The following is a 13,351-nucleotide window of genomic DNA, read 5'->3' on the forward strand; positions in this document are numbered from 1 at the left end:
CATTTCATTGGTTGATCTTCAGAACGAACATGCAGCCTCTTCATTGGGACAGAGCCATCAAATATGCTTGTTTCTTTCCTGAATGATTCAGTGTTTTGAACAAATCAGTTGATTAATAATTGATTGATTCACTCATAATGTCAGTCTCTTGTCTCCATCTACTGGCGTAACGATGTAACTTGCAGAAAGAGTCTGTAAATCCCACATTAAACACGTCTCTTGTAGACAGCTACAGACCTGTTTCTCTCCTACCATTCATAGGAAAAACACTTGAACGAGTTGTTTTCAACCAGGTGTCATCTTTCCTCTCACAGAGCAACCAATTGGATGTCAATCAATCCGGTTTCAAGAGTGGCCACTCAACTGAGACTGCATTGCTGTCGGTCACTGAATCCCTGCGGATTGCAAAGGCTGATTCCAAATCATCAGTTCTCATTCTGCTCGATCTATCTGCTGCCTTTGACACGGTGAATCATCAGATCCTCCTGTCCACCCTCTCATCACTGGGCATCACAGGTACTCCGCTTCTCTGGTTTGAATCCTATCTCACAGGAAGGTCTTTCAGGGTTGCCTGGAGAGGGGAGGTATCCAAAGCTCATCAACTGACCACGGGTGTTCCTCAGGGTTCAGTTCTTGGACCCCTCCTCTTCTCCATTTACACTACATCACTTGGTCCCATCATTCAGGCACATGGTTTCTCCTACCATTGCTATGCTGATGACACACAACTCTTCCTTTCATTCCAACCAGATGATCCCACAGTAGCTGCACGAATCTCAAGCTGTCTGGCGGGCATCTCGGCATGGATGAAAGAACATCATCTACAGCTCAACCTGGCTAAGACTGAGCTTCTCATCTTCCCTGCCAATCCGACTCTAAATCACGATTTCAGCATCCAGCTAGGTACATCCTCAATTACCCCGTCAAATTCGGCCAGAAATCTTGGAGTAATCCTTGATGACCAACTGTCCTTCAAAGACCACATTGCAAAGACAGCTCGGTCATCCAGATTTGCACTATACAACATCAGGAAAATCAGGCCCTTTCTAACAGAACATGCAACACAACTTCTGGTCCAGGCCCTGGTCATTTCTAGGCTTGATTATTGCAATGCTCTTCTGGCTGGACTGCCATCATGCACAATCAAGCCTCTACAAATGATTCAGAACGCAGCAGCACATCTCGTCTTCAACGAGCCCAAAAGAGCCCACGTCACGCCTCTCTTCATCTCTCTTCACTGGCTACCACTTGCTGCTCGCATTAAATTCAAGGCGTTGACGCTTGCTTACAGATCCACCACAGGCTCAGCACCCTCCTACTTCCACTCACTCTTACGAGTCTACACTCCTACCAGAAACCTGCGCTCATTAAAGGAGCGAAGGCTTGTGGTACCATCACAGAGAGGCACAAAATCACTTTCCAGAACGTTCTCGTTCACTGTTCCTTGCTGGTGGAACGATCTTCCTGCCTCCATCCGGAATGCGGAATCCCTGGCAATATTCAAAAGACAGCTGAAAACTCATCTCTTTCGTGAGCACTTAACCTCATCTTAAAAAAAAAAAAAAAAAAAAACCTTCCTATTCCTATCCTTTCACTTCCTCTAATCCCTCTCTATTGTATCTTAGGATAATCTGAGCACTGCCTATAACTTGTATTATGAGCACTTCTTGTCTATTTGCCTCGTCATGACGACTCGCTTGTTGTATTCCTCACTTGTAAGTCGCTTTGGATAAAAGCGTCTGCCAAATGAATAAATGTAAATGTAAATCACCAGCACTAATGCTGCAGGTAAACACATCTGTCGTGTCCATGATGGAGGATCTGTTTCTGTCACAAGACTCGACTATGAACATCAGGACTTCTGAAATGAATTAAAATGGACACAAAGGTGGAGATGGAGTGATGGAGGGACGCAGGAAGAATATTCTCACTGGAGTGACGTAAGCTGCTGTTTATATATGCTGCTCTTGTGTTATGATTGACAGCTGAAGATGAATGAACATACATGCTTCTGTTTACAACTACATTTGCTGAAGTTTGTGATTGTGTTCAGTTTACAGTGATCTAAAGAAACCTTTCTGAGAGAATCTCTTTATGATTTAGTGTGTCTGTTGTTGAGTGTGTGTGAAAGTGTGTGAAAGTGTGTGAGCAGCTGCAGTATCAGTTCAGTCACTGTGACTCTGACTGACGGAGGTTTTTGTACGACTCTTTATCACTGTGTGAACACATTACCACTGTGATAACTCTGACAGTAATAATGTCCAGCATCTTCAGTCTGGACTCCACTGATGGTCAGAGTGAAATCACTGTTAGATCCACTGCCACTGAATCTAGATGGAGTTCCTGACTGGAGGGTGCTTGCATAATAAATCAGGAGTTTAGGAGCTTCTCCAGGGTTTCTGTAAGTACCAGGCTGAACAAATCAGTAACTACTCCAGAATAACTAGTACACATCTGTGCTGGTTTTACAGTTGATGTTCACAGTTTGTCCTGGTTGAGCTGCTGTCATTGAGGGACTCTGAGTGACGGTGATCTGTCCTCTACACTCTGAAACACACAACAAGAAGAAAATCAACTCAAAACTTTGACAATATACTTGAAGAAATGAATTGATATCAAACTTATGCTCCACAAACCTTGAGCAAACGCTGTGAGAGTCCAGATGAAGATGATGATGAAGGTCATGTTGATGAAGATTGTTGTGTGTGTCAGTGATGAAGCGTTAAACTCACAGCACTATAAACACTCTCAGAGCACTGAAGCATCTGATCAATATGCAAATGAACTCATTCTGTATTTAAATGAGGCTCTAAATGAAGGTTCAGGAGGAGCTCGTTCATCTCATCCTGTCAATCACAACATCAAATATCTATCATGTAATCATCATACACCACTAAGTGTGAACTTTAAAAATGTAGCATAAAATTTAGAATAATTCAAACCCCATGTTAAAAAACACTGTGAGAAAATGAAATGTAGACGAAACTTATCATAATCTAATCAAAATCACATGAGCAAAAGTGCTTTAGTGATCATCAGCTCGACTGTAATTCGGCTGCAGGTACGAGACCGCAGGTGATCACAGCTGTACTGATGACAGAACAGTTTCATTCCTGTTATCTTGCACTACATCACTGTGCCACTAGAGGGCGGTGTGAACAGACAGACACACTGATGAACAGGAACAGACGAGGTGAATAATAATGAGTTAATGCAGTGATGAATTTATTCAATAAAGCTCCAGTGTGTATTTAAATGGTTAAACACTATATATTATAGCACTATATGCAATTGCGCCACCCAAAGTGACAAACAGGTACTGTAGTCCTGGCCTAAAGTCATTGGTTGAGCCAAAGGATACATACAGGCTGTCTAATATAGTGACCTACAAATTGGCTGTAACAGGTTATATGGCCAATGTAAGACAAACTTTTGGTCTTTAGACAGCTTTAATGCACATGAACATCCTCTAGCATAATAGGATTAACTTGTAGCTTGAATTGTTATTGGGATCTTTTACAGCTCAGAAACTTCAATCCAGAAACACTTTGAATCGTGTAGTAGACGGTACAGCAATGGCCATGTGTCTTTCCAAATAAAATATGAGTCTTTAAGTATCTCTTTATGGAAGTATTATTCTATGTACTATATTAAAATAGACAGATAATATTGTCTCTTTCCTTCAATTGAACGGCAATACATTCAGTCACGTCTGGCAACTTGACAAATATGTTTTCAAAAGTATAGTATAAAATGAATATTTATATAAAAATGAATGATCTGTAAGTATTTTGGAAATAATTAATTATATTGGGCTTTATTAAACTTTATAAAAATATAATGAATTTAGGCTTATATGCATTTTTTATACTACAAGTCAATCTATTGAACCATTTACAGACTTTCATAAAGAGATCTGAAAGGATTTGTTGTCCTGTGGCTCCCTCTGGTGGACAGCATTAGTATTATGACCTTCATCTCTGAATCCCATTCATAGAAATGACTGATTTAAAAAAAAAAGTTTCTGAAACTCGGCATGTTTACTCAGAAAGTCTTGTTGTCCATGTGTATGAAGTTCTGTCAATTTTGGATTAAAACTGATGGAAACTGATAGAAAAATAGATTTCTTATCCTGTGGTTCCCTCTAGTGGACAACATTAGTACAACATGTTGTAGTCCGTCAGCCATTTTGAGTTGCTAAAAACTTTTTTTTCCATCTCCTAAACCACTCGACTGATTCACACGAAATTTTGCATGTCATCTATAGACACTAATGACAAAAGTTATCAAAAGGATTTTAATTAGTCAAAGCGTTTAGAAGATAGTTCATTTAGCCATGGCTCAATACACTTATGAAAACTATATCTTTTCAACAATCTGATGAATCCAAATTCTGTTGATGTCTTCAGGGTATCTAGATGATACACAGATAAATTTGGGGTTAAATAGACAAATGGTCTAGGATGAACCCTTCAGTGTTTGGATCTCTGATAATCTCACCTGTGCTCGATATTCTCAGTCGTCTGAAGCTCTAAAATGATGTTATTGACTTCAAATCTTCTCATCTGCTGCAGCCCTCATATTTGTGAATGAACTTATTCAGTGTTTCTAGCACAAATCACTGTGACTCTGACTGACGGAGGTTTTTGACTCTTTATCACTGAACCAGGATAGAGGTTGATGATCCCAACTCTGATAGACGTCAGGACTGCTTTTACAGGACATGGTGAATGTGTTTCCTAGATGAACAGATTTCACTGCAGGCGTCTGAGTCGCTTCACCAACTGATTTATGATTATTTATAATGTTTCCTGAGGTGCAACTCATAATGTTAATATGATTTTTACATCAAATAATTGTCATAATTTAGGAAATAAATGGCTATTTCCACTCTGATTTTAGCGCTCTGATTGTTTACATGTGAAACCTTCTCGAATACTATCACTACATTTTTAACTATTACAGCTGTCTAAATGAACGAATGGTGAAAAGTGTTGATTATTGCCTTATATTTAGATCTGTTCATCACAGGGAAGGTTGCAGTGATGAGAAACTGAGCAGATGACAGACAGTCTGTTGATGGTGTGAATGCAGTGATCTCGTCATTACAACTAAATTTCTGCACTCCAGAAATGCTTTCACCATAACTAACAATGCAAACACGATGTAAATCCAGTCAGAGATTGATTGTGTAGTGTAAGAGCGTCACTGATTATAACAGGAGTTTTGGGAAGTGTCCAGATAAACTCTCGCTGTGTGATCGACAGCTTCAGTTCCTCAGATCTTTACTTGTATAACTAAGATTAGGAAGAAAAAATAATAAAAGTACATGATCAAAAATATCAATGACTTTAAAATATTGAGTGAGTGGAAATGAGGATAAATAAACCATAAATGATCTAAAAAATGATGAAAACATCAAAAGAATTTCTATTTATCTGAAGAAATACTGATGAAGGCTCAACAAAGCTGATATTAAGATCATATTTGTGTTTCTGCACTGTTGAGTGTGTGTGAAAGTGTGTGAAAGTGTGTGAGCAGCTGCAGTATCAGTTCAGTCACTGTGACTCTGACTGACGGAGGTTTTTGTACGACTCTTTATCACTGTGTGAACACATATTTACTGTTGATGACATGTCCACTCATACAGTAATAATGTCCAGCATCTTCAGTCTGGACTCCACTGATGGTCAGAGTGAAATCACTGTTAGATCCACTGCCACTGAATCTAGATGGAGTTCCTGACTGGAGGGTGCTTTGCTTCCATAAATCAGGAGTTTAGGAGCTTCTCCAGGTTTCTGTAAGTACAGGCAGCACTGTCCACTACAGCCAGGATTCTGGATCTCTGCTGAGTTTACAGGTCACAGTGACTGATTGTCCAGTTTGAGAGAGCAGCTCTGAGGGAGTTTGAGTCACTGTCACCTGACCAACAGATTCTGACAAGAGAGAAAGATTAGAAATCACAAACACTTTTACAACCATATATCTTCACAACACATAAAAATAACAAGTAAATAATGTCTGTAATCTTGACTGACACAAACCTCGACATAATACTGCCAGCATCCAGATCAATATGGTGCTGAAAGTCATTTTTGTTGGTTGTAGGTTCAGTTCTAGTGAAAAACAGTTGTTGATCATGTTTGATGTTTGACAGAGTTATAAACACATGCAGAGCACTGAAGCGTGTGTCGCTCATGTAAAACACTCTCTCTATGCAAACGCTTCAGCAGTGACAGGTTTAAGATCCCATATTTGGCCCAAAGGGGTTCTGATAATAACAGGGTCAAGTTGGGCTACACATGGGTGATCACACTAGACCAATAAATGGCCCTATGATGGTTTTTTGTGGGTCCTCATTGGGTGAAAATTGGGCCCCGTTTATTCATTTCCTTAAAGATTCAAATGGGTCAAATAATGAGCAATTATATGCAAAATTCACTTTAAAACCATTCAAACTCTGTTAGAATGTTTTTATAAACCTGTAACTGAACAAAAAACGCTCATCTAAGGTCCACTTCTGCACGCTCACATTTGATTCGGCCTGTACAGGTTTCACACTGGAAGCTCCTCTTGACACTCACTCTCATATCCAGTCCTCCTAACCTGAATGTCTTTGGACTGTGGGAGAAACCAGAGGACCTTGAGGAAACCCACGCTGAGAACATGAAAACTACACTTAGAAACAACTCCTGGCTCTTTCTTTCTTTCTTTCTTTCTTTCTTTCTTACTTTCTTTCTTTCTTTCTTTCTTTCTTTCTTTCTTTCTTTCTTTCTACCATATCTCAAACGTGTGACTGATCTATAAGAGCACAAAATCTCTTTCTGACCTCTATAATTATTAAGAGTGGCAGATTAATTTAGATGATTTTATTTCTGATGTTTGTGTGACGATGTTGTTTCAGATCCTCCTTTGAGCAGCTGCAGTATCAGTTCAGTCACTGTGACTCTGACTGACGGAGGTTTTTGTATGACTCTTTATCACTGTGTGATCACTGAATGCTCTCAGGCCAGTGTGGAAACTCAGACAGTAATAATGTCCAGCATCTTCAGTCTGGACTCCACTGATGGTCAGAGTGAAATCACTGTTAGATCCACTGCCACTGAATCTAGACGGAGTTCCTGACTGGAGGCTGTTTGCATCCATAAATCCAGAGTTTAGGAGCTTCTCCAGGTTTCTGTAAGTACCAGCTGAAAAAATATGTTCCGGAATAACTGGCCACATCTGTGCTGGTTTTACAGTTGATGTTCACAGTTTGTCCTGGTTGAGCTGCTGTCATTGAGGGACTCTGAGTGACGGTGATCTGTCCTCTACACTCTGAAACACACAACAAGAAGAAAATCAACTCAAAACTTTGACAATATACTTGAAGAAATGAATTGATCTCAAACTTGTGCTCCACAAACCTTGAGCAAACGCTGTGAGAGTCCAGATGAAGATGATGATGAAGGTCATGTTGATGAAGATTGTTGTGTGTGTCAGTGATGAAGTGTTAAACTCACAGCACTATAAACACTCTCAGAGCACTGAAGCATCTGATCAAAATGCAAACACACTCCAGATCATTTACCTGAAGACAGTCACTCATTAGTGAAGTGAACATCTAGTAAAAATCAGTCTTTTTCATATCATTCAATCTTCTAATAGACAAACTGTTACAAATCATTCAGTTCAATTCTGAATCATCAAGACCAACTTTAGTATATTAATCTGAATATCTGCTGTGAGATATTTAGAAACCAAACTGGATGTTGGCAGTAAGTAAATCATCAGATATTAATATTAATATTTTTAATACAACAGCTGACTCTTAAATACTTTGTAGCACTTTATAGAAATGAAGCACTTTCAGCTTGTTCATATTTTTAAACATTTTTTTATGCAGTTACACATTGAATGTTTGTCAGTAAACACTGTAAAGATGATTTTCTTTATTTTCATTGGATCTTTGTTTTCATTCTGAACTAGTAACAATCATTTCTGTCATTTCTACTTGATTTTATGAATTTTCAGCTCTTTTTTCCTCACAGATAATTCAAAAATTATAAATGGTTAAAAGTGAAAGAAAAAACACCAGGTTGGTATTTTGGCACCACTTGACAACAATTAAACTTAAAATGTCAATGTTAGTGTGTTGATGTTTTTACTAAAGCTGTTTTAAAGGTGCAAATTGATCGATTTTTTAATAGTCGATTGTTAAATGAACTTTAATATTTCCAAACTGCAAATTATGTTCATTATTGTATTTTCTCTTAATGAAGCAGCTCTATTGGATACATCAAGAGAAAAAAGGTTCATATTTGAGGAAATTTACTTTAAAGTTATCATGGATGAGACACACAATGTTTCCTTTGTGATTTTAAACAAAGTTTTACCCACAATTTTAAATGTTGTTGTCTTGAATTCCTGCATTTTTTTGTGGTGATTCAAAACTCCATGATAGATTATTTTTATATCATAATTAATATTTACCATAATGTGAACGTTATTTTCTTTTCTTTTCAAGTGTAGGAGTTTGTGAGCATTAATGTGTTTATGGAATAATTTGATTTTTTTCTTCATGTTGTTTCTCTCGCTGTTGGAGAATTTCTCCCAGTTTTCTCTCGAATCCTAAAGGAAAGCCGCTGGTCAGTGTGATTTCTGTGTGAGCGTCAGCGCAGAGATCTCCTCTCTGAACACAGCGACACTGGTGTGTGTGGCCAACAAGGGCTTCCCGTCAGACTGGAGCCTGAGCTGAAGGTGGACGGGAGCAGCAGGTCTCAGGAGAGCAGCGCTGGGCTCCTGGAGAAGGACGGTCTGTACAGCTGGAGCAGCAGCAGGAGTGGATGGAGACACTGTGAGGACACACGGAGCGGCCGGCCTGTGTGAGGAGACGGCAGTGTTCAGAGGAGATCTGCTGCTCTTCTCACTCATGGAGACCAACAGTGTGTTTCTCTGCAGCACATGAGGGACTCGTTCATTCTCCATCAGCTTCAGTCGCTTCATCTGCATCTGCTTTCTGACTTTCACACAAGACTATGTGTGTGACTTTATTAAACTTCAGTCATTAAATGAAATACAATTGTGTCTTTGAGCTCTTCTTTGTGTCATTTTTGTTTCGGGTCTTTCATTGGATCAGGGCTTTAGCTCATATTTCATAAATAAACTTCACTCAATGGAGCATGAAAACACCTGCAGATACATGATGAAACAAGAACATGCGGCTAAATTATGAACCTCACAGATATAGTGTTAGATACATTTATTAAGATAAAGTGTTAAAATACTTAACGTGAAAAACTGAAGTTAATTTCAGTTTGTTCAGTAGTGTGTGAAAGTGTGTGAAAGTGTGTGAGCAGCTGCAGTATCAGTTCAGTCACTGTGACTCTGACTGACGGAGGTTTTTGTACGACTCTTTATCACTGTGTGAACACATTACCACTGTGATAACTCTGACAGTAATAATGTCCAGCATCTTCAGTCTGGACTCCACTGATGGTCAGAGTGAAATCACTGTTAGATCCACTGCCACTGAATCTAGATGGAGTTCCTGACTGGAGGGTGTTTGCTAAATAAATCAGGAGTTTAGGAGCTTCTCCAGGTTTCTGTAAGTACCAGTGTAGAGGTTGATTACTCCAACCCTGATAGACGTCAGGACTGGTTTTACAGGATACAGTAACTGAGTCTCCTGGACGAACAGATTTCACTGCAGGCGTCTGAGTGACTGTCACTTCACCTCTTGATTCTACATCAAGAAGAATTCAGAATTAAATATTTTGACAATATTTCTAGCACAAATAATCAGTTCTAATAGAGTTTGTTTAACTTCAGATTTCCTCACCTGTGAAACAGTAGATAGTTAATATCCAGATGAAGATGGTGATGAAGCTCATGGTTGCTGTTGGTTCAGATTCTCAGTGTTATAAAGTTCTTATAAAAACAGAGTTATAAATCCTCCTGAAGCTTGTGCTGCGATGCAAATAATCTCTATGTAAATCTGTGTAAGGATTACAACAGATAATGCAAATAAAACTAACAGTGTTTAGGATCTTTTCTCATGTTATGATTCAGAAACATGGAATTATGAGTTTAGAGGCTTTCTGAGGATTTTCTGAAGTTGCATCACTATCAGAAACAAGTACATCACTGTGAGGGCAAAGGTCATTCCAGAGGTCACAGGTCATCAAAACTTAAAATTGCTTTAATAATTAAAACTTGCTTTGAGAAACACATGATTATTTAAATCCCATACTTAGGATATCTAATGTGTGATTAATACATACATACATACATACATTTTCTGAATTATTTAATTTTTTTTTTAAACTAAACTTTGATTTGTTATTTGTTTACAGTTATATTCTTATTTTTCATGCATCAAGAGACATTTAGAGATGATGAGGCTGTTTCTGTGAAAGTCACTTCAGTCCAATAATCATTATTTAATGTTGAGAAGAGCTGCTGTTGAGTCTCATATCAGTGTGTGTGAGTGTCGTTCGTCTCTTTCTCTGCTGGAGTTTGTGTTCATTTGAGTGTGACGGAGGTTTTTGTACGACGCTTTCACTAGAATGAAGCACTGTGGTGGACTTTCGGTGGAGGAACTGAACTGACCATCAGTAAGTCTCTAAAATTCTCTAAAAATGTTCATATATAATTGTTTTGTTTTTAGATTATTCAAACAAGCATTTTGCAACAAGGTTTTAAAAAGTATAAAATAGTTTGAAAAAATGTAACTGCAATATTTCATAGTAAATTTAATAGTTTCATAGTTTCTTTAAATTTGTCTTCTGTTTCACAATTACATATTTATATTTAGTGATATTTCATGATATATTTTTTTTTCATTGCAAGGCATATTTTATGTTGCTTTTATAATATTTATTTCTTTTACAAGAGTAATTTCAGATATTATAATAACTAACATTGTTTGTTTTTTAATATATTGATTGCAATATTTTCTGACATTTTCAATTATTTCTTAAAATACATAATTGTGTCCATAATTTTTGGTAAATTTAATAATTCAGAAATTTTGTAATGCATGAAAGAAAAGTTTGATGATACGGACAAAATAATTTAGTTTTGTAGGCGTCATCATCAGACAAAGAGAAAGATTTGGAAAAATTCATAATTTTATCTTACATTTGCTGATAATTATGATTGTGAGTGTCTTAAGTTAATAATGAAATTATCATTAAAATTTGTTTTCTACATATAAATCATCAGTTTGTTTGTGGACAATGTTTTTAAAATCAGTTTGAGATTAAACTGAACCTTATTCAGAAAAGATGAAATGACTGTAATATTTGCTGTATATCATGTCTGCTTCAGAGAACTGATTTATATTTATTCATATATCTTATACTTCATATATTTAGTAGCAGTGAATATTTTATTTGAACTGAGAATATTGAAATTTAAATGCAGGATCATTACTATGTGGTTTATGAAAGAAAGCAGTGATGTGGGATTTCTGTAAAGATGAAATGATTGTGATTTTTCCTCCATTACTGTGTGTGACATCTGACTAATTGATGATCTAAAGACGTTGGTGTTGTTTGTGTGTGTTTGTGCAGCTGGTCCCGCAGTGAAGCCCTCCGTGTCTCTGCTGCCGCCCTCTTCTCTGCAGATCTCTGGAGACTCAGCCGCACTGCTCTGCCTGCTCAGCTCTTACTCTCCACAGGGGGCGACGGTGAGCTGGACGCTGGACGGGTCAGAGGTCACCGAGGGCGTTCAGACCAGCGCAGAGAGCGAGCGGGACGGACGCTACAGCCGCAGCAGCGTCCTGAGCCTCAGCAAAGCACGCTGGGAAGGCGCGGATCGCTTCGTCTGCAGAGTAAGACATGACGGAGCTGATCACGAGGCCTCGTTCCTCAAGAGCTCCCAGTGCTGATGTTTCTCCGGTCCAGACGAGCCGTATCCGAGCGTCCGGCAGGATTCACAGCAGTCACGTGATTTACAGCTCAATACTGAAGCAGTCTTTCAATGTGCTGCCATTGCTGTTCATTCAATAAAGCTTCTGAACGCGTTACATTTGTGTCCGACTGCATCATTGATCAGTGTGTCGTTCATTCAAAGTCCTGCACTAAAGTTTCAGCTGCTTTTGATTGATTGTAATAGTTGAGAACAGCTGCATTTAGCAGGAAATGTCAAATGAAGCTCTTGGGGTTTGAACATGGTCACTGGAGACGGAGCTGCTCTATTCTGAGAGGATCACAATCACTAAACCTGCCAATGCAAATGTGATTTTCACCTCAAACTCACAGTTTCACTCTTTGATTGGTTCAACGCTCTCAACTGGAACACTTTCACTTCTGCTCATGAGAAATGAGTTATGAGTAATACATTTATAAACAGCTTTAGATGAAGGAGCTGCTTGAAAAACATCTGCATGTTACTGATACACCATGACTTTAGTGTAGTTTAATGTACAAAAACAAAACAACATATGACGCCATTATTGTTAGTTTGATTTCATATCAATTTACACACTCTGTTTTCTCTGATTCTGAGCATATCTGAGTCAAACCCGTCTGTCACAGGACAGATCACAGTCTAATAGAGCTGATTTCAGTCATAAGTCAGTTTTGAGCACATGTGTAGTTCCTGTGTTTGTCCTCTGTGTGTCAGTAGTGTGTGAAAGTGTGTGAAAGTGTGTGAGCAGCTGCAGTATCAGTTCAGTCACTGTGACTCTGACTGACGGAGGTTTTTGTTCGACTCTTTATCACTGTGTGAACACATTACCACTGTGATAACTCTGACAGTAATAATGTCCAGCATCTTCAGTCTGGACTCCACTGATGGTCAGAGTGAAATCACTGTTAGATCCACTGCCACTGAATCTAGATGGAGTTCCTGACTGGAGGGTGTTTGCATAATAAATCAGGAGTTTAGGAGCTTCTCCAGGTTTCTGTAAGTACCAGGCTAAATACTCCCCATTACTATCCTTGTACACATCACTGCTAGTTTTACAGTGTATTATAAGTGTTTGTCCTGGTTGAGCTGCTGTCATTGAGGGACTCTGAGTGACGGTGATCTGTCCTCTACACTCTGAAACACACAACAAGAAGAAAATCAACTCAAAAGTTTGACAATATACTTGAAGAAATGAATTGATATCAAACTTGTGCTCCACAAACCTTGAGCAAACGCTGTGAGAGTCCAGATGAAGATGATGATGAAGGTCATGTTGATGAAGATTGTTGTGTGTGTCAGTGATGAAGTGTTAAACTCACAGCACTATAAACACTCTCAGAGCACTGAAGCATCTGATCAATATGCAAATGAACTCATTCTGTATTTAAATGAGGCTCTAAATGAAGGTTCAGGAGGAGCTCGTTCATCTCATCCTGTCAATCACAACATCAAATAT

At 38.6% G+C, this 13,351-nt stretch overlaps 1 protein-coding gene and 2 gene segments (V, D, J or C); all 3 read right to left on the minus strand.

Annotated features, from left to right (window-relative positions):
- Nucleotides 1–13,351, minus strand: part of LOC125256745 — a 92,896-nt gene that overhangs the window by 57,059 nt on the left and 22,486 nt on the right.
- Nucleotides 1–13,351, minus strand: part of LOC125256746 — a 31,309-nt gene that overhangs the window by 991 nt on the left and 16,967 nt on the right. Inside the window, exon 4 of the mRNA XM_048172966.1 lies at nt 8,665–8,781. Within this exon, the coding sequence (XP_048028923.1) occupies nt 8,665–8,781 (117 nt within the window). The remainder of the gene's footprint in view (nt 1–8,664; nt 8,782–13,351) is intronic.
- Nucleotides 9,399–9,884, minus strand: LOC125256761. The segment is given in 2 exon segments: nt 9,399–9,724; nt 9,821–9,884. Coding segments are annotated over 2 exon segments (378 nt in total).

The sequence above is a fragment of the Megalobrama amblycephala genome, linkage group LG21 (assembly GCF_018812025.1).
Source record: "Megalobrama amblycephala isolate DHTTF-2021 linkage group LG21, ASM1881202v1, whole genome shotgun sequence".
Classification (NCBI taxonomy): Eukaryota; Metazoa; Chordata; class Actinopteri; order Cypriniformes; family Xenocyprididae; genus Megalobrama; species Megalobrama amblycephala.